Here is a 22,021-nt window from a genome sequence, read left to right as displayed (position 1 = left end):
TTTAAAACAGCTATAATTGTCACGCTGTTTTTAAGTCTTTGATTAATATTTCCCCCTGTATTATTTGCTTGGGGACAAACCTCAGTCTATATCAGTGGGAGACCTAATTACTGGAGGATTCAATTAAGAGTTTCTTTCAGGGACTTTTCAGAGAACAATTTCATAGTAGAGAAACTCCACCTTATTTAGATCTCTCCAACTGAACAGTGAGGAAATCTTGACACTTGTCACAAGGACTCAACTAGACCAAACATTACAAAAATTATTTGCATTTATTCAAGCCTTTAAAATAAAATATTCATTTAATATGATACTCACAGAAGCAATAAAATACATAATTTAATAGGCTTTTCAAGCTCATTTAAAAATAGAGAGCTGTCATTTTACAAAGCTCAGCTATTTTTCTTCCCTCTAGCACAACTCACACAATACCACACCATGTAAGAAAGCCAAGTTTTGTCTCACATATTTGGATCTGCAGGGAGGAAAATCCTGCCTGCTGCAGCTGCTGGCTTCCGGACCCTTGTCTGGCCATGCTGAAATGCTGATATGAATTCACAGTGGCCTTAGCACACCTGCCTGTTTTCTGTTTGATGAGGAAAGCGTAGGAGGCACTGGACGGACAGACTCAAAGTTTTCCTTCTGCGCCATCAGAAGCATATTCTTTGACACTCCTTGATAGAAAATCTAAACCACCTCTCCCCTACTGGCCTCTAATAAATAGCTGTAGTCCTTTTTAATAAATCTAATGATGAAAAAAAATATAGGAACCTTATCCAATCGTAAATGTGAACCTCATCTAAAAAGGCATACATATTACGGTGTTCAAAGCAGACTCCCTCACTCCCTATCGGAAGCTAAGGGTTGACGTTCATGTTCTTGTGATGCTGAAGAACACCAGCGGGATCTGAACTCGCTTCACCCAAATGCCAAAGGTCGTTTGGAGCCAAAACATTTGAAAGGAAATCTATGAGGCAGGGAGTATTTCCAAATGGAAAATGGAACAAAACCACCATGAACTGAATTAAGAATGTGCCCCCATGTTGCCGCAGAATGAAGGAAAAGAAATTAAATCAGACCCAACACGTGGCCAGTTGTTTCCCCCTTGACATTAAACCCCTGGTGCCATTGATCAAATCCTCCCTGCTTCCTCTTGTGACACTTACTTACAGCACCCAGAGAACCCATCTGGCAGCGCCCTTCCTCCTTCTGGGCCCTGGGCATGTCGTCTTCTTCCTCATTCATGTTTCTTTTTATCGATACTCACTTGTGCACATCTAACTGACTCATGTCCTGCATTTCAAGTGGGTCTTTATTATTTGTGCTTTTCCTTGCGTTCGCCATGATCTCCCATTGAACTAAAATCACCAACTGGAGTAGTGGTGTTTTTTTTCCCAATGCTTCTGCAATCTGCCCGCTCCAAAGCTGTCACACTAGCCAACGTCGACCTGCCCCCTGCAGGCAGACCTTGAGGAAGCCCCTCTCCAGGGCTTGAAGAGCTCTTTGCCAAATTCAAGCCATTGGAAAGAATTGTTTTTCCTAAAAAAAAGAAATCTAGTGGCATTGTTGGACTCCTGAGGCAGAGCAACCAATGTATGACATCGCTGATGCATTATGGACTCCTAATTTGACGATTGATTTCTGTTTAGTAACTCTTTTCTCTTATTTTTGCCCTTGGACTGTCACTGGAGAAGGCTAATTTTTTTTTTTTAATGCAGGAAGTCAGCTATTTGTCCATGTTACATGATAAAGTTATATAAATAAATAGGTTGCAACATTTTCAAAATAATAATTAACATGTCAGTGGAAGATGTTCATTTCAATCTTCTTACAATCATAAATACTGAAGAAAATCTTGATCACTTTATAATAATAATAATTCGTTGCATCTATCTTAAGATACATAAAGTCAGGTGCTCATCTCTGCATTTTGAGATTCTGAGTAAGAATCCGGTTTAGGAGTTATGAGGTTCTCAGTGTTACCAGTGTCAGGTATAGTCTGTGGTCTGAGGACATTTCTCGGGCATATTTCAAAGACAGTACATATATACATATAAATATTTGTCACATTAAGGATTTGGGCCACCAGTCACTTGGTACCAAAACCAATATATGGATTCAACTGGAATTTAAATTTTCACCTTAACCCTTTCCTGCCAAGTATCCCAACAAAAACAAACAGATACTGTTATCGCAGAACGTGTACTTTAGAATTCTTCTTTTTTGTCCACTTGGTGTCTACTTGTTATCTGGCTGAAATCCTCCGTTCACCTTTGAGAATGATGACCCAGAGACTGTTTCGATGTCTTTGCTCTCTGGAAATTCCATGTCGTTCTTTCCATGACATTTCTTGTATGCCACATAAACTAGAAGGCAAGACACAGGAGGTTAATCAAGGTTCATATCAATTAGCTGCAAACTTTCTTTGGGCAGTGATCATAATCTATGGCTCAGATATCAGCTTGCACTTCCTGTAGGCTGAGGGCTGCTTAGAGAGAGCAGAAGCCATTCTTAGGTTGCACACCAGTCATGGTACTTCTGGAAGACCTGGAGCACAGCCATGGGGAGCACTTGCTCACATGGCTTCTGCAGGCATCAGCCCTGCGGTGGGTGCTCGTCAAGAATGACAGCAGGCACGTATTCTGTGCCCACCACCTCCTACTTATTACAGTCCTCAGTAAATAGGGTCCATGCTACGGTGCAGGGTCAAACACCTAGGTCTAGTGCTCTGTGTGGGAGGACTTGTGCTGGAATCACACTCCGTCTCTCCCTGACTTGACTCCTTTCTTCCCCCGAAGCGGGAGCCTTGGCTGAGCTGGGATCAGCCTTCCTCTCTTCTGGGAAGCTGCTGGTCTCTGGTGGCAGTGCGTCTATCAGCGTAGTTTTGAGGCCAGCTCACCTGGGCACACTGCCTGGCAAGGGGAGCAGAGCAGTGTATGTGTGTAGACAAGCGCTATGGGCCCATGTATGGGGCAGGGGAGAGGGGTGGTCTTCATAGGCCCCGTTGGTTTTTGAGCCATATTTTCTAATTAAGTTTTATCTGAATGAGTGCTATTTTGTTATCTAAATATATGATTTTTTTTCTTCTACTTCTCATTGGTTACAAAGTCAACAGAGGAAGAAAAAGTATTATATCATTGGAACTTCACACTTAAAATCGGTACATAATAATGTCTATCTCATAATGCAGTTGTGAACATTAAGTGAAATAAAATAGTAAGGTACCTAGTATGGCCCTGGGAGAATAGTCAGTGCTCAGGAGTGCTTCAAAGGTCTTAGTATGTCAAGATCCATGTCTCCTTGTTGGTCCCTGCACTTCTATAATACATTAATTTTGAAGCCACTGATCTATTGAATCTATTGAATTGAGCTTTTGGTTAATTAAAATAGCCCAACAGTTCTATTACAAACTGTTTTCAGCCAGGACCCCTTCAACACACGTACACCACTAATTCTATTTAACCAAATTGTTTATTCTCTTTCTTCTTTCTTCTTCCCTTCCCTTCCCTTCCCTTCCCTTCCCTTCCTTCCCCCTTCCTTCCTTCCTTCCTTCCTTCCTTCCTTCCTTCCTTCCTTCCTCTTTCCTTCTTTCTGTCCTTCCTGTCTTTCTCCTTCTCTTCCTCCCTCATTCCCTTCTTTCCTTACTTTCTTTGTTCCAAAAAATTCTTTCACCAAAATATGTTTCCAGGCATTGTATGTATCAACAAATATGGCTTCCTCATCTTTATTCTTACTTATAAAAATGTGGGAAAGTATAAGACCAATACCAGTACCTGCCTTCCCATCATTCCTTCCACTTATCTACTAATCCCTTTTGAGTTAGTTATTCAACTAGTAAATTCACTTAATTGTTCCATCATCCAGTCTGCTTTCTCTGGCTTTCTAGTAGACATCACTAGCTAATTATGTGGAAAAACCTCAAGGTACCCAAATTGGCTATATGTCTTTATCATACAAGACAACAGAGTAATTAGGCCATGGACTCCTGTCTCCTGTGTCAGTGATAAATCAGTGGAAAGTTTCAAATGGATCCAGGGAGTCTTTTATACTAGAAGGAAAACTCTGCTTTGAGGATAACATTCAAGACAGTAATACAGAGAACGATTAGTACCCATAGGCAAGTTGAATATGAGAGCTTGAGAACTTGAGAGCCAAGTGAAAAATTAAACCAAACCCAAACAACACTGGACAGCCAGGCAGTCTATAACATAACATTCCCATTATTTCTGTCATTCACCTTCACTATATAACCTCCCTTAAATTGCTACGAAGCATAAAATATCAGTCTCGTTTTAAAGAGAAGATAAAATTTAAAAATAGATGCTAGACATCATGAATCCTTGTAGAACAAAATGTAAGGAAAGCTTCACCTAGGTGAAGGCCAGCAGGTGGCAGGGGCCAAGGATCAGAAGTGTATGCAACAGCAGAGTAAAATTAAACATCAGATTAGGGGCACCTGGGTGGCTCAGTCAGTTGAGCGTCTGACTTCAGTTCAGGTCATGATCTCACAGTTTGTGTTTGAGCCCCACATCAGTCTTTGTGCTGTCAGCACAGATCCCGCTTCAGATCCTCTGTCCCCTCTCAATCTGTCCCTCCCCCGCTCGTTCTCTCTCTGTCTGTATCTCTCTCTCTCAAAATAAATAAATAAACAAACAAATAAACTTCTAAAAAATCAGATTAGCTATCCCTAGTCCCTAAAATAAAGAACATGTTTGCCTTAACTCTTCTAATTATATGGATGTTACATAATACATGTACACGTGCACATGCTCATGTATCTGTCTTCTAATATAACTTAGCCTGATAAATATCTCTTGAATACCACTTTTGTGAAAAATATCCTATATTTACAAAGCATATGAAGATGATGATTTGGAAAAAACAGCCAGTTCGGGGTTCATAGAAGCATATAGAAAGACACACAATAAAATGGTCCTAACAGGTTAATATGCCTCCCTAATTACTGGAGAAAAAGAAAAGTTCGTGGAGATGAATGAACCTCTCTTACTTTTCACTTAACAATAATCTTTACAAAAATCTTCTGATAAAATTGCCACCTTTTCATTAGCTGTTGGGAATTCGTGGTAACAGTAGAGATGACTTTTCCCACCCCTTTATTTCTCCACCCACGAAAAGGTACTTAATTTAACTACGATTCACCGCCAAAAAAAAAAAAAAAAAAAAAAAAAAAAAAAAAAAAAAAAAAAAAAAAGAAAAAGAAAAAAAGTGATCGAACACAATGCCACATTATCCACTCGAGGGTCTCTCAAAGGGGAGTATCACCGGGGCCATGTGATCAGCATTATTCCTTACTGCCTAGGAAGATTCCCGCAAAGGCGAGCTGGAAAATGCTGTAGATGAGCGGGAAAGTGAACACAACGTTGAGCTCCTCCTGGGTGAAGGAGAGCTGCACGATAGTGGAGCACAGCTGAGTGTTCTGCATCCCCGTTTCCAAAGCAACTGTTCGGCACCTGCAAGATGCGTTGAGAGGATTTATGCTCTTATGGTCATTATTTTGTGCTTTGTTATTGCATGGCACTGAAAGCAGATACAATGAGAACAAGTGCTTATATGTGTATGTGTATGTAGCTTGCTATCTGCTTTTAAGGTATATATTTATTCAACATATTCTTTTACTTATACTACATGGATAGATAACTTCTTAATATATATGATTATATACAGTATGCACAAATATTCTCTCTCTATATACATAGATACAATCTTGGCTTAGTCACCTTTTATGATTGTTATGATCGTGAGAAAAGCGATATAAAACATCACAAAAGTTAAAAAAGCATATGCAAACAAAAACCGCTGTTGCTGTTTTCTCCTTTCCACGTTAAAGAAAATTTAGAGTTTTTGACATCATTTTGTCCAGAGAAACACAGAACACTGACTAGCTTATTTTGCCCATTGAGCAGTGGAATATATCTATATGTGTATGTGTGTATGATATATATATATATAATATGTATGTACACATCTTATATATATGTATATATGTGTATATGTATGTATATAACCTTATATATAAAGATAATATTTATTTATATTGTTACATAATAATATTTATTAACAAATAATATATTTATTCAGTACAAATAAAATTACATGTTGAATAAATATATACATTTATCTTTTATTTATTTTTTAGGTGAACATATTTTTTAATTTAAATTTTAGTTAGTTAACATACAGTGTAACATTGCTTAATATATATTCACTTAAAGCAGATATATATGTAAATAAAAATATACATATGAAAAGAGTAGGATCATTTATATTAGTGTTCCATGAATTCAAAGGGGGCTCCTTTCATACTTTCCAATTATGCCCTTGGTACCAGTGCAGAGCACAGAGTAGGGGCTGAGAAGACACTCAAGATAGAGTATTTGTTATAGTTGCTTCATTGTTAAATTGGCTTTGTTTTTCTGATGAAAGCTGGATAAAAGTCTGCCGGGAAGGTGGTACTGCTCCGTTCTCCAGACGAGAAAAGTCAGAGGAAGAGTGAATGCCTGCCCTGGGGTTCCCAAGTTCAGTTGGTGGTGGGTCAGAGTGCAAGCCCAGATCAGCATGATGACGTGTAACACCCCCCACTGCCCAGCCCTGTTCGTCTCTTTCTCAATGTCTGGCATGCTGCAGCTGCGACACCTGCTTTTCTTTCTGCCTATTGGCTCAGATGGTCTGGCAGGGGAGGAAAAGTTTTTACTCGGTACTAGACTTGTCCATGCTAAACCCAGCTCTGATGTTTGCACCTTGGGTCATTGAGGAGCTCTGCCTGTTGCTGGATGGAGGGCCCCTTGTCACCAGGCCACCCTAAGTGCTTTTGTTGAAGTTATTCTGCCTGGAGAATAAGGACGTGAGACAATGGAAGGACTCAGTCTGCTTGTGTGGGGAATGGTCCCCGAGAATCTGAGCAAAAGAGTCGGTCAGTATTTTATTTCTGGGGGACCTGAGTCTATTTAGAATGATTGGGTGAATGTTATTACAGGTGAAAGATTTTGAATGTCTTATCAGTATTTACAGCTGTTATGGTTGAATTGTGTCTTCCCAAATGCATATGCTGCAGTCTTGACCCCCAGGACCTCAGAATGTGACCGGAATTGGAAATTGGGTCACTGCAGATATACTTGGTTAAGATAACATGATTAGGGTGAGCCCTAATCCAGTATGACTGGTGTCCTTATAGGAAAGGGAAGTTTGGGCACAGAGACACTTCTAGAAGAAAGACAGTGTGAAGACAGCCATCTTCAAGCCAAGGAGAGAGGCCTGGGACAGATTCCCCCTCACATCCCTCCAAAGGAAGCATCTTGCTGACACGTTGCTTCTTGGACTTCTAACCTCAAAACTGTAAGACCTTAAATTTCTGTTTAAGCCACTCTGGCTGGGGTACTTCTCTATAGCAGTCCTAGCAAATGAATACAACAGCCATTACAGAAGCAGATTCCCAGTCTGATTGATCAAAACACCATACCTGTGCCAGGACTGACCAGCTATTCTAGCCAGTAAAAACCCTAGGGAGTAACCAGCCAAAGGAAATAACATCCCTATGATCCACAGTTTGGGAGCGATGATCCAGGCGCTCTGGTATAGAATTCCTCCAACGACAGCTATGAGCACGATAAGGATTGCACCTGTGATGGACCCGATCTGGAAGGAAGACACAAGCAGACCCGACAGCTGTGATTGAGAACAAAACCCACTCAGGAAGAATTGGAACACCTGGCTTCCAGATTGAACTCTTCCTGCTCTCCTTCCTTTGGTAAGTCTTACAACGTCTCTTAGTCTTGCTTTCCTCATGTGTACTTGAGGATCAAGTCTTGCCCAAGATGCCTTTTGTGATGATGATAATGAGAAAAGGGATATAACACTCTACAAAAGTTAAAAAATCATATATAAACAAAAGCCACTGTTGTTACTGTTTTCTTATTTTCACAGCAAGAAAATTTGGAGATTATAACTTTTTTTTTGTCCAGAAAAATAAAGAACACCAACTAGCTTATTTTGTCTTCCAATCAGTAGGATATATATATGTCTCCATCTATATATATGTATATCTTTATCTGCATTTATTTCTGTATTTATATCATCTGTGTCTATATCTATACCACTTTATCCATATCCATACCAACTAGCTAGAATATAGTTCCTGAAGGGGAATGAATGGTTACTAATGAATGGTTACTAATTACTAATGGGTACTAATTATCTACCAATTGCCAGATGCTGAACTGGCCGTATGGATTCAGAGATAAGAAACATCTGATCTATTTTTGAAAACAGCTGTATACATACATTTTATAATACAAACCCACAGAACAGAGATCAGAGCAAGGTGCCCTGGGAGTAGAGGGTAGAGTAAAAGCAGGAGGTGGCATTTGAGTTGGATAGAATCCTGCCCTGTAGGTGGGACCAGGAAGGGCACTCTGGAAGAGTGCACTGCAATGTCTAACAACTTGAAGTCTCGCTAGATGGAGGTTTATGATATACTGAAAAAACCGGTTTCGTCGCTGGAAAGATCAATTATTGAAACTCACACTGTGGAGCATTTGCAACCTATGGCATGGGGCACTTACCTTAAGAATGATCTTGGCTTTGTGGGGCCATTTGTGGTTAACAAATATTCCAATGGAAACGGGAACAACAAGAGCGACCAAAGACGTACCTGAAAATGACAGGAGAGCAATTTGATCAACAAAATACGTAGCCCAGGAAAAAGGAAGACAAAACAGTAAGCAGCCTGCAAAAGGCTTAGGTAGTATATCAGTCCCCCTTATGAATCCACAAAACAGACTCAAGCAAAACAGTAATAAAACTCTCCTTGATCCACCCCAGCAAAAGATTTAATCTTCCTGGTGAAGCATTGCTAACATGGATGGTACAAATCCCTCTTAGGGTTCTTTACACTGCCAATCTTTTACTTTCAGTTTATCAAAATCTTGGCTTCTTTGGTCTCTGGATCTTGATATCCTGGGAAAAATACCTTTCTAAACTGTGTGTGTGTGTTTATGTTCTTGGGGTGTACATGGGTATTTTATGTCTGCCTGTTACATCACGGCAGTGGAAACCAAACAAAAAGTTCAGAATTCTCCAGGCATTCTGTGGACTGATGACTTCTGGTTAAGACTGAGTTCGGGTCTTCAAATCTACAGCAGAGAGGTGAGAGAGGAGGTTGAAAAAAGCATGCTTTAAATTTTCTGTGAGATAATATATTTGGCGACCTCTCAAGCAATTATAATTCTTTGCAGGAACGTGCTCACCCAGCCAGATAAAAGAGCCATGCTTCAATTTCCTCATGTTAAATTTACTGCTGTTCCCATCACATGATGGTTTGTTACCCCATGTTATTTAACTATTTTTTGTCCAATCACTGCTTTTACATAATTGTGTGCCAACAACCTCAACTTCTCACGGGCTGTTTCTTTGTCAAATATCCTTTTAAAGCAGGAGGGGAAAGTGCAATCGAATCATGAAGTTTCGAGGGTGGTCGTTGCTCTGCATTGGAGGAGATTCGATGAGGACCGGAAAATGGATTCTAGATCCCAGGGCTGCAAACATGAATTTAAAATGAACACAACAGTGATGAAAACATAATTTCTTTGTAGCCTTCTGGTCCTCCTGGCAGTATAAAGGTCAGCAGTTACTTTGTCCCAGAAATTACTCAAAGGGATTAAGTAATGGCCGGGAAAACCTAAAACAGGAAAAAAAACAAAAAAAAGATGGTAGGAGAAAATGGTGGAACACAGGATATGGAAAAGAGTGGTTGATGGTCATACTGGTAAGAGCTTCCAGAAAAACCTCCTTTGGGTATCCTTACATCCTGCTACTTTGGGAGGAGACTTCTTCCCTAGGGTGTCCAGACTACTTAAATTGTGGCAAGCTTGTAGGCCTCCAGTTGAAACCGTCTTGATCCAAATTGACTGTATTCTGGTAGCTTACATCCAGGTGCAGATACTGTGCTTGGGATGTCAGTGTGGTTAGGGTATAGTATATTTTTAATGTGTCCCTTCTGTGAAAGGGGCTCCCTTCCCCCGCTGCCCCACCAGGCTGGGGCCCCTCCTGCTGAGAGTCTTTACCTCTCTGGGGAGGCCCAAGGCTACAGGATGAACGCACGGACCACCTGCCCAAATTGTGTTTCTTCTGCCAACCGGGTGAGGCCAGAGACAGTTTTTCTGGGACCAGAAGTTGGCCATTAAAGACACTCTTTGCCCTTCCTCAAATTCAGTGTGTGGTTCCCACCCAGAAAGGTGGGTTGGTGTGATTCTTGACTCCCCGTGGGGTAAAGTTTCTCTCTCCTTCTCCCCCTTCCTCGTGTGCCCGTGCAGCACGTGTCTAACGCCCGTCCAGTTCGATGGGAAAGCAGTTGGGCCACTGGAACTGTAATGTGGCCTTTTTGTTTTGAGTTCCCAGAGCAGGTCTGGGAGGAAAGAAAGACGGATAAAAGCAAGAAGAGGACAGTCATGGACTGGAGCCAGAGGGACTGGGGTCCGAACCTGACCAACTGTGGGAAGGCTGCAAACTGTACAGCCTCTCTGTGCCCTGGTGTCCCCCTTTGTGAAGCGGGTAGAATTATAAGTAGCTCACACAGCTGCCGTGGGAATTAGGTGATGAAGCAGGTGTATGGTTCATAGCGTTGGGCACTTTTAAACAGACAGCAGAGGGGAGCAGGGACAGCACCCCGCAGCCACTGGTCTCCGTGTTCTCGGTGGCACAGGCTGGGGAGATGCCCTCTTCCACCCCAACCCCCTATGGGAAGGGCTCGGCTATGGTGCTGCACCTGCACAGTGGGGTGGGCATTGTGTGGAACTCGGGCTGGGCAGCGCTGACCACAGAGAGAATGTGAAGACCAGGGGGCATTTCCAGCTCAGTGCTCATTTGGGGCAAATTAAACTTTACCCTGGGCCTTAGTTTCCTTGTCTAAAAAGTAACGAGCACAACTTGTGAAGTGATTGGGTTGTTGTCTTAATGGACTAGAAAAACCAATAGCAAGAAGGTTAGGTTGGAAAACAGGCCTGGGTAAAATGGTGAATAAGCAGAGTCAGTATCTTTGTTTTTGCTAACTCATTTAACAGTTTTAAAAATCTTGCCCTTTTCTCTTTTCTTTTTGCCCTGACCTCTTTCCTGATGACCGTTAGCTCCACGGAGGTGCTAGTTACTCTGTCTCATTTTCTGTTCCTTTCAAAATTTATTCACATTAAAGGAAGTGCTGGGCACCTGGGTGGCTCAGTCGTTTAAGTATCCAACTCTTGATTTCAGCTCAGCTCATGATCTCTGGGGTTTGTGAGATTGAACCCCTTGTCACACTGTTCACTGGTGTTGTGGGGCCTGCTTTGGATTCTCTCTCCTTCTCTCTGCCCTCCTCTGCTTGCTGCTCTCTCTCTGTCTCAAAATAAATAAATAAACAAACACACATATTTTTTAAAAAGGACGTGTTATAAGTTATTCACACTACAGTTACAATTATTCAATATAGCCATGAAGTATTTTCCAGAAGGGAATGAATATCACGAAGAGAATTTTCTTTTAATGTTTATTTTAGAAACAGAGTGAGAGACAGAGTGCAAGAGGGGGAGGGGGCAGACAGAGGGTGACACAGAATCTGAAGCAGGCTCTAGACTGAGCTGACAGCACAGAGCCTGACTTGGGGCTTGAACTCATGAACCACGAGATCATGACCTGAGCTGAAGTCTGACACTTAACCGACTGAGCCACTCAGGCGCCCCTCGACGAGAATATTTTGAAGCTTAAATTATTTTGTTAAACAATAAGTAATAATAGAATTAAAAGTCCTCACTCAAGAGACAGGTTCTTTGAGAGGCCTGCAATGCAGGAAGTCTACATTGTTTAACCTGAAGGAAGGTGCTTTCCAAGGGAGCAGACTGAGAGTTAAGGAGCATGAGGCGGAGCAGGGGATTCTGTGGAGTCACCCTACAACCTGTTTGCAAGAGAACTATCTCACCTATATCTCATCTTTTATGACTACAACGGTGTGGGAAATGCCTGGTTTGAGAAGGCCAGGAGCTGTCTTGTCTTACCCTTGACCCCATGTTACACAAACGACTTAATTTCTCACCATTATCTGTTGAACCGGAAACTGAAAAAAAAAAAAAGCCCCTTTGGGGTGGGGGTGAACATCTCGGAGCAAAATGAGTGGAGACAGAGTCATGAATGGTAGATTTGACTCCTGGGGCATCACGTACAGACTGCACCAGGCAACGAACTTCTGAGTCAAGATGTGGCTCACAGTCGAGTGTTACCTATATTACGTTTCGTTGGGTAGTTTCCCAGCACCACACCCACGATTGCTCATTAGGTGTCCTAATTTTAAATCATTACTGGAATGTGTGTATATATATTTATGTTATATTTCTTCTATCTGCGTGTCTGGGAGCAAACTCATGTTCCTGTGAACTATGGTACTGAGCGTTACGGGAAGGACATAGCCTCTTGCGCATCAGCAATTTTGGCTTCCTCAGGTCCAGACCGCCGTGCCTTGAGTCAGCCCTCCCTCTGGTACCTGCAGTGGAGGAAAACCAGGTTCTCCCTTGGGGTCAAAGTTTGGGGTTTGGATTCTGCCAACCCTCATTCAGTCGTAGGCATGACCTGTAACGAAATCCTGATTGGGTAAAAATGGCCGCTGGTTTGAGAGGTAGACACTAGCTGGGTCCGGGCCTGGCCCGAGGTTAACAGAGAACAGGAGGGTAATATTCAGAAAGCTTGCAGAGGAATGACTTACCTATGTTATCAAAGGGAATTATGATGGTCCCAGAGTCGACCCACATTTTGGTATAGATAAAGAGGCACAGCGGCATCATTCCCAGGGCAAGCAGCGTGGAGCATGTGGTCATACTGATGCTGGAAGGAAATGGGCAGGTTGATACGTCCGCCTGGGTTTTCTAGGGGGAGACTTAGTTTCATCTTGCAATTCGTGATTAGGAAATCCTGCGGAAGACTCAACCAGCAGCATCCTCTAGGCTGATGGACGGATGTGTGCATGCGCCCATCTTTGTACAGGTCCCAGCTTTGGGGAAAATGCGGAGATCTGGATTTGTTGTTTTTCTACTCTGTCTTGGGCCATTCCTCCCTCTCCACTGGTTCTCGAGGATCAGAGCAGACAGTTAATGACTGTTTAAATTCATTATTAGAAGAGGTACAGGGTTCTTGGACACACCACGCTTTGGACCTCCAATCAGAGAAAAGCCAACACATCTATACCAGCTGAAACTTTAGGGGCTTTGCTGTGTCTGTCCGTGTTGAGATGGGATGGGACTCCCTGGTCCCTCGGAGGAGAGCACATGTCCAAGGGAGGGAGCCTCAGTGTCTTTTTTAAGGCAGACAGATTACTGCCCCAATGCCTGTAGCTTAAAAAGAAAGAGGAAGCTGACTTGAAGAACTAAAGAAAATATGCAAGCGGGGGTGGAGGGGGTGGTGGGCCTGGATTCTATTTCCGCTGAGAAATTTACCCAACGTGTGTTCAGAAGGACCAGGGTTTGATACTATTACTCCTGAGAGCATCTGTGTTTTAGTGAGCGGACTGGCTGGGTGAGCAGATTTTGGCTTTGGACCTGGAGGAGTTTACATGGAATGGTGCTATCTTCCGCAATGTGACAATGGATGGAAGACAGGTGTTTGGGTGGCGGGTCTTCCTGGTTCCCCTCAAGGGGCCATGTGCACAGAGGCACATTCTCTTCCTGGGGAACAGAGCTGTTAAATGTCTGGGCCAGGCAGTAAAGCCAGACACTGCTGGGGTTGGAAGCAGGCGTAGCCACTTACTACATAAGTACTATGCTCTTTGGGTAATTTACTTGACTTTTCTTGGCCAGCTTCCTTATCTGTGAAATGAAGATTATAACTATTGCCACCTCATAGGCCGTGAGGACTAATGACCCAGTGAGTCCAGTACTTAGAATAATGCAAGACTCTCATTAAAAGTCAACTACTGTATTAGCTCTCCAGCCATAGTGTGTGTGTGTGTGTGTGTGTGTGTGTGTGTGTGTGCGCGCGTGTGCGCACATGTGTTGTGTTCCAACAAAATACAGGATCCAGAAATGAGACATTTTTCTGAAAGGCCTTTCTCCAAAACCTGTAGCATTGAGACTATCAGAGTATAATTTCTTAAAGGTATTATATGTGGACTTGAAGGAAAATGCAGAATTATTTACATCACCTGTGACCCTGCCCTCTGCTGTGCTCCACAAACACCAAAACCACACTACATAGTGCTAAGGAAAACAGCTGGGGGTGAGGAATTTCATTTTAATGCATCCAACTAAGCACAGTCTTGGCAAAAAATAAAGGGTGGTGGCAACGCTTAACGGGGGCTTAACTTGGCTAATAACCATTTTTTTTTTTTAAACTGGGAATGACCTCACTTAAAATGTGTTTAAAGAATTTAGGATAAAAAAAAAAGAATTTAGGATAAAAGTACTTGTCTTCGTGGAGCTAAAATAGTATAACACCAACAAGTGCTGGAGATGTATGTGAAACATTTCTAAGAAGTTCCATCTGTTATGGGACAGATTAACTTAATTTAGATACAAAAAAAGGATGCTAAGGCAGCATCCTAAACCAGAATAATAATTTTCAGAAATAGTCTTGCTTATAATTAAAATATTGGAGTTTGTAAGCTCTCTCCCTTCCTTTGACATTCTCTCTTTTATCTTTTATTTCAAAAATAAATTAGAATGGATTTAAAATTATCATCATGGGGTGCCAGGGTGGCTCAGTGGGTTGAGCAGCTGACTTAGGCTCAGGTCATGATCTCAGCCTGTGAGTTCGAGCCCCACGTCGGGCTCTGTGCTGACAGCTCAGAGACTGGAACCTGCTTCAGATTCTGTGTCTCCCTCTCTCTCTGCCCCTCCCCTGCTTGCACTCTGTCTCTCTCTCTCTCAAAAATAAATAATAAAAACATTAAAAAAATTAAATTTATCACCATAATAAAATCATTTTATTCCAGTATGTCCAATGTGCTTTCCAGAGTAGAGGGGATGGGAGGGGTGCACGGAGGGGGCAGTGTTTTCTACCTGGATGATATAGTAAAGAGAAGGGTAAGGATTTTTTATTTTAAACTCTGAGAACAACTCTTTCTCTCTTTGTTTTTTCTTTCAAATTTCCTTGGGAAAGCTTCAATTTTAAATTATTGCTAAGACAGTTTATGAAATTGTGTTATGGTTTTGAGTTTGGCAAGAGTAGTTTCTTGAGGCCCCAAGGTAGGACATGGCAGCAGCTGGAGAAGGGAATGGTCTAGCTTTAGTGGGCCACCTTGACCATGAGGCACTGCAGAGGGGCAAGAGAACAGGTGGCTGGAAGTTGATGCCATTTGAACTAACATGAGAACAATATAAAACCACTCAAAATGAGATGAAAAACAATTCACAGGTAATAATTCTAGGGAGCAGTGTAGGGGAATAGATCAGCAAAAGAAAAAAAACTCCTTTTATGAATAAAATCTGAAGTTTTATAAGAAGCATAGATGTCAACAATAGAAATACTACCATGAGTTTATGCTGGAATGAGGAAAAAGGTAACAAAAGAAAAAAAATCTCTTGTCTTTAATTTTTGGCTTTAGCTCTATTCGCCACCAAGGAAATTTGTTTTCCTTTCTTTTCTTTTCTTTTGGAGATAAAGACAATAAATGAGAATTCACTAAATGTTGAGGAATTAGGTGAAGTCACTGATGAGGAAAGTAAAGACTATTACCATATTAGAAGTAAAACACCAAATTTGACAGATCAAATGAAGTGTATGTAGGTGGTGCTAGAAAGTGGGGACATGGTAAGTGATAGAAAAAATGTTGAACAAAGATTAAGAGTCTGGATAAGGATACCTGGCTAGGTCTGGATTCAAATCTGTCTCTGATTTGTACTGCCTCTGTGACTGGGGTTAAGGTTATGAGCCTTAATTTTATCATCTGTCAAGTGCAGAAAATAATAGTACTGACCTCAAGAGGATTATCTCGAGGGTTAAATACACCAATGTATGTGGAATCCTTGTACTGTGTGTGGCTCATAATGGTGAGCTAATAAATACTAGCTAGTAAAATAAAAATAAATGCTACATAAGAGAAAGAAAGCTTGGTGACTTTGAGGGGAAAAAGAGAAAAAGTCAAATACTATTGGGTTAGTTCTCAGAGTAGAGAGAAACTGGACATTTATGTGATTTAAATGGGAGAGGTTGCTTCAAATTTGTGATAAGCCAGAGGGTGGAGGATCTTGAACAACTAAAATAACAATAAAAAATGAACAATGAACTGACCTGGAAGATGAAAAATGTAGCAATCTTAGCCAGAGAACAAAGGAAAATCTAGAAACGAATAACACTGGAAAATAGAATAAGGGAGTGTAGCTAGTAGATGGCAGCTCCAGATGGAGTTGGGGAGAATGGGGGGAGTGGAAAATCTAGAAACGATTAACACTGGAAAATAGTATAAGGGAGTGTAGCTAGTAGATGGCAACTCCAGATGGAGTTGGGGGGAGTGGAGGAAAGGTACATAAGCAGGGATCCCTCCAAGAAGTCAAAGAAAGGAAAATGACAGGGAAAAGTCCTTGCATGGTGTGGCTGAAAGGAGATTCGAAAATGGGGGATCTCTGGGAATAGAGCCTCAAAGGAGGCAGGTGTCTTTGTGTCCTCTGGACTATGGGTCCTGCCACCGGCAGATTCGCCTGAAGATGTCACCTTCATTTCTCCCAGAAACATTTTGTGTATAGAATGCCCACAGCACAGCTAGAACAGGTGAAAATACCTGTACGCTACTCACATTCCCGCAACACTTTTCTAGGCTGGAGCAGTCCGAGAAGGAGCTCAACTATCACTTGCTGTATTTCAATGAGCAAGGTCTATAATTTCGTTAAGGATAACTGTTAAGTTTGTTGTTGTTGTTGTTGTCTATTATTTTTTTTCACTGGAGATTGCAAAATGCAATGGCTTGCCAGGTTCAGAAGAAATGGTGGCAGGGGAATGAGGGGATGAGCGGGAGAGGGGGAGACAACAGTGTTAGGGGGACAATGGGGTGAAGGGGAGAGGGAGAGGGGGCTGGGTGGGCTGGGGGGGTTGATTTGGTTTCTTCTCCCAGAAAGCACACCCAGGAAAGTCACTGTAGATGGAGTTGTTTTGCTTTCATGGTGTGGTATCTGTTCTAGCAACTGGTAAGCAATGCAGATACCTGTTGTGAAACAATCATATCTTGGCTGCGATTGCTACGGTTCCAGTGGAAATGGAGAACGTAAAGTTCTTAATTTTTTCTAAGTTTGTTTGTTTGTTTATTTAGAGACAGAGAGAGAGCATGCACAAGTGGAGAAGGGGTAGAGAGAGAGGGAGTAAGAGAGAATTCCAAGCAGACTCTGCACTGTCAGCGTGGAGCCCCACATGTGGCTCGAACTCACAAAACTGCGAAATCAGGACCTGAGCCCAAGTCGGATGCTTAACTGACTGAGCCACCCAGGCACCCCGAAGGTAAAGTTCTTAAAGCACAGAACTGACTCCAGAAGAATAGAAAGTGTTGGAAAACTGGTTCCCAAAAGCTGAGGTGATACTCTCTTAACTTACTTTAAAGGAATATTTGACCAGTTCTTCCTTTAACATATGCAGTGCATAATGTCATCATCGTACTGAGCAGCATAATTTAACTGCTTTCAATGATTATGAGCCATTGTGATAAACGCTATTATTTGCTCCGCTAAAATACAGCGATGTCTTCTGGGCATTTGTGTTTAGAGAGCTGTTTGTCCCTAGATTAAGGGACGCAGCGGCTGCTGTGACTTTGTGAGTTGACTTATTCATTTTGGTCCTCTCTCTTGAGGTCAGGCTTTTGGGGCCACTTGATGCTGTGGGACACAGAACCACCCCACTAGCACCTTGCTCCCCACACCACTTCTTTTTTTTTAATGTTTATTTATTTTTTGAGAGAGAGAGAGACGGAATATGAGCAGGGGAGGGGGAGAGAGAGAGGGAGACACAGAATCCGAAGCAGGCTCCAGGCTCCAAGCTGTCAGCATAGAGCCTGACACTGGGCTCAAACCCACAAACGGTGAGATCATGACCTGAGCCGAAGTCAGACGCCCAACCGACTGAGCCACCCAGGCGTCCCTACCTCCACCCCACTTCTTATATCTCATCCTCTGTGCTGAGAAATAGCGCAACAGAGCTCTAGGATTAGGAGATTAAGAAGGTCCTGCACAAGGAACATTTATGACATTAAGCAGGATTGAATCTTTTCCTGGGTTTTGTTTGAGGTCTGGATAGGGGGCATGGCTAGCAAGGTGGACTGCTGGACTGGAGAGCTGTTGGTGTTACTCACAAGACAAGGGGCATCTGTGGAGAACACACTTTCTAGAATGAAAACGAACAATTTCACTGCCATGTGTCCCATTTAGGGATTATTCTGACTTGCTGAAGGATTCACATACACTGATTAAGCTGGCTGTTTTCCACCAAGGTTTCAAGTTTTACTTTGGCTCTTTCTCCTAAATATTTTTATTTTTTTACAGGAATTGTTATATGAGGTAGACAGGATTACATAATCATCTGTTTCAAGACAAATAAGATTTCCTTGACACCACAGAAAAGTGTCAGTTGGAGCTTAGATTAGGTCCCTGCAGTTTTTGCCCGCAGGAAGAAATCTGTTCCAACAGCCAAATAACCCAGCCTCGTGCATACTTTTCTGTTTTACAAACGGATTACACGTGGGGCATTCTCTTGAGGTAGAAGACTCTTCTGTTTTATTGAAAAGTTACAAATACTCTGTAAAAGCTGTTTGGTGGAATTCAAAGTCCCATATTCAATTTGGGTCACTCCCCTTGGCTTAGTGGGTGAATTGTCACCTCTGTGTGCTTATGTCCCGATCAGCCCAAGTTGAGGTCTAGAAGGGCCTTATGGCTCTGTGGTGGTTCACAGATTAACTAAACCTGAACAGCGCTCGCCATCCTTTGTTCTTTACAAGGCTTCCTTAGGGGGAAAAATCTATTGCAAGGAAAGATGGTATTTCCTTAAGTGAAAAGTATGTGAAGTGAAGCCATACAGGTTGTATGGCTTTTCTGAAGCTTTGGGGGGACCAACCCCAGCTGAGATGACACAGTGCTCAGTAGGCACTGTGTCAACGTGGAATACAGCTTTACATTTTCCAGTGGTTACATTTCTACGCCTTAAGCTTCTCTCTTCTGAGCATAGTAGCTGGTGATTAACAGAGCCGACTGCCTACTGTATAGTACTTAATAAGCACGCGTTACATTACCACCTGGCTGCTTTGCAGAAATGCATACCTTTCCCAGGAAATGAGGAATTGTCAGGTAAGGAAAAGACGTTTTTCTATTCAACGTAAGGCATTAAAATTCTCGGTCTCATCACGTTAATGCTTCGTCTTATTTCTATTAGTGGTTTTTTTTTTTTTTTTTTTTTCCGGTGCTAGTTCAGACTGGCACAGGATGAATTGGGCAAACATTGCAATTTAGATTACTCTGTGGGAAGCAGAGAAGCCATTTTCTGTTTATTTTATAGTAAGGTAAGCATAATTTAAAAAAAGCTGCTGCAGGTTTTTTTTTTTTTTCTCTTTTAATGCCAGTAGAAGCGAAGCGAATGTACAAATTCCTCCTGAGGCTTTATACCAAGAAAAAACTTGTTCAAAGAACTGGCTGTATTTGGTGAGTTGACCAACTATTGATATTGTCTTAGAATAGATTCTAATGTGTAACGAACAATTGGATCGCGTGATTCCACTCAGAGCTCCTTGTCACCACAAAGAAAGGTCTGGTTTGTTTCTCGTTTTGTTTTTGCTGATACCAACAGGGCAAACTTTCTCAGGTGCGCTCGTGGCTTGGACAAACTTCTTTTTTGAAACACTTTGAGTCTTTCCCCAAAGATAAATGGCAACTATCCAGCTCCCTGTTCACTGAGTTGGATTAGAAACCACAAATATAAAGTATAACCCCCAAATTCCAATAGCTAAGCAGCTGTACAGGAAGTTGAGGGAATGCACTTATTGTCTTCTGTTTAGTTCCTCAGCTGTACCCTAGATCAGGCTGGTCAGATGGACATCACAGTGATGTGGGCTCGTGACAAGATTAATTCAATGTGATTACAGTAGGAGAGGCTTAGATAGCTTACCTCAAGTCCATGTCGCCATCGACCCAGTAGGCCAAGATATTGGAGGCGGTTCCTCCGGGACAACATCCCATGATGAGTACCACTACAGCTTGGACAGGAAGGATGTCAAAGGCCACTGACAGGATGAATCCCGTGAGGGGCATGATTCCAAACTGACAGAGGAAGCCAACGCATATGCCCCACGGCCGCTTTACGTGTCCTAGGAATTTCTTGATTTCCACATTGCATCCCATGGAGAACATCACCATGGCCAAGAGGATGGTCAAGACAGTGCTCAGGACCACGCTGAGGATGTTATTGAAATTGCTCTCAGTCAACACACAGGACGACCCATTGCAAACCGTGGCACTGGCCGAACAGCCTGTTGAATTATTCATTGCTGGATTTGGTGCCCAAATGGTCACACGCGTCCACAGAAGTACCAATCTTCCGCTCCTCACCAGACGAATAATGCCTCATCCAGCTGTGTCCAACTTTTAAACCCTTCTCAAACATGTGTCACTTGAGTCTCTTTCAAAAGCCACCTCAGAGAAGCAATAAAAAACAATAAATGCTAGTATGTCAGTTTCCAGAGGTAACATTACAACACAGCACAAATTATGAATCATAAAAGTCCTGCCAAATTGTTGGTCCGGCTGGAGAATTATAATTAATCATTTATTGGCATGATAATGAACCGTACCATATAAAAAGAGCCGTGTTAATGTTTAATGCTGAGGAGGTTTGTGAAATTTCAGTTAAGTGACACTTAAAAACAACTAAGAAAAACGAAAGAACGTTGGAGGGTGTAAGCCATAGGAAAGCACATTGTTCACTCATATAAGGGAGATTGGGTCCTGAAAAGTCACGTCCTGTGCCGAGTTAAATTGCAAAATCGTGTCAGGCTCTGAACTGGGACCTAGACCTTGAATTTCCTCCCTCCAAGAGCCTTCCTACTGAATCAACTGGTCTGCTTGTATTGGTCTATAGTTTTCCTAAAGTACATGTAAGTTTCAGAAATCTGTAGGGTCTTGATGCAAACCTATGGGACAGTAACATGCAGGAGGGTGGAATGTTCTCTATGTGGTCTGGTGGGAAGGGAGCTGATGAGTAGAGCCACCCTCAATTACAGAAGCGATTCTGTGTGTGTTGCCATGGTAACAAAGCACTTGTTTTTTTTTTTTTTTTTTTTTTTTTTTTAGGTAGAGACAATACAATTATTTAGAGGAATAAGCCCCAGAGGATTAAGTCAAGGTAACAGGCTGGTGGATAGAGTTTCCAAGGGAGGCTGATTTTTATGAATGTCAAATAGTCAACCTCATTGCAGACAGAACACTGTATTTGGTGTGTAAGGAAGATAAAGGAGGGAGAGAGGGATTGTTCCTGTTCTCGGAAGTTTACAATCCAATGACTGCATCAAGATGTATGTGTTGTCTAATTTAATCATGTTAAATTAAGGAAGATGAGCATCCCCATTTTACGGATGAAGACTTGAGGGTCAAGGAAATGAAGTGCTTTATTCAAAGCTACCCAGCGGATACCTCGACATCCTGAAACTCAGTCTGGCTTGGTGAAAATTAGCAGTACCTTAGAACAGAACTTCTCAAAACTCAGTGTGCACATGAACCCTCCAGGGGTCTTGTTACAGCACAGATCCAGATTCCAGAAGTCTGGGGTGGCCTCAGGATGTCTGCATTTCTGACAAGCTTGGCATTGATGGCAATGATGCCGATCCAGAGGACCACACTGTGAGCATCAAGGCCACAGAATACCAATGTCAGGGTGACTACCATGGCACCCAAGGTGGTGGAAACTGAGCTTACCGGTCACAACTGAGAACAGCGTTTAGAGAGCGACTCGATACGGGGAATTACCTTTCTCATCGCTTGAGTACACATGAGCTGTGAGCACCCGGCAAAGGGATCCATTTGTGTCAGATGTC

The 22,021-nt window shown here is 42.2% G+C and overlaps 1 protein-coding gene across 1 annotated transcript; it reads right to left on the bottom strand.

The window, feature by feature from the left end:
* Positions 1-1,246: 1,246 nt before the first annotated feature.
* On the bottom strand, positions 1,247-20,717 carry SLC10A2 (solute carrier family 10 member 2). The gene is made up of 6 exons (XM_040487102.1): positions 20,101-20,717; positions 12,740-12,858; positions 8,580-8,668; positions 7,478-7,653; positions 5,314-5,471; positions 1,247-2,366 (listed from the first exon to the last, which is right to left on the bottom strand). The coding sequence occupies exons 1-6, from the start codon at positions 20,475-20,477 to the stop codon at positions 2,239-2,241; spliced, it is 1,047 nt and encodes a 348-aa protein (XP_040343036.1). The 5' UTR covers positions 20,478-20,717; the 3' UTR covers positions 1,247-2,238.
* Positions 20,718-22,021: the final 1,304 nt, after the last annotated feature.

Source organism: Herpailurus yagouaroundi, unplaced genomic scaffold (genome assembly GCF_014898765.1).
Source record: "Herpailurus yagouaroundi ecotype Mexico unplaced genomic scaffold, PumYag 164, whole genome shotgun sequence".
Taxonomy (NCBI): Eukaryota; Metazoa; Chordata; class Mammalia; order Carnivora; family Felidae; genus Herpailurus; species Herpailurus yagouaroundi.
This window is presented reverse-complemented; position numbering and strand designations above follow the sequence as displayed.

What these genes read in the sequence shown, in the direction of transcription:
- SLC10A2 (XM_040487102.1), bottom strand. Translation starts at nt 20,477, where the DNA reads ATGAATAATTCAACAGGCTGTTCGGCCAGTGCCACGGTTTGCAATGGG. An exon ending in AATTCCCTTTGATAACATAG is followed by an intron (nt 8,669 to 12,739) that starts GTAAGTCATTCC and finishes TGTCATTTTCAG; the next exon opens with GTACGTCTTTGGTCGCTCTT. An exon ending in TGCGGGAATCTTCCTAGGCA is followed by an intron (nt 2,367 to 5,313) that starts GTAAGGAATAAT and finishes CTTGCCTTCTAG; the next exon opens with TTTATGTGGCATACAAGAAA.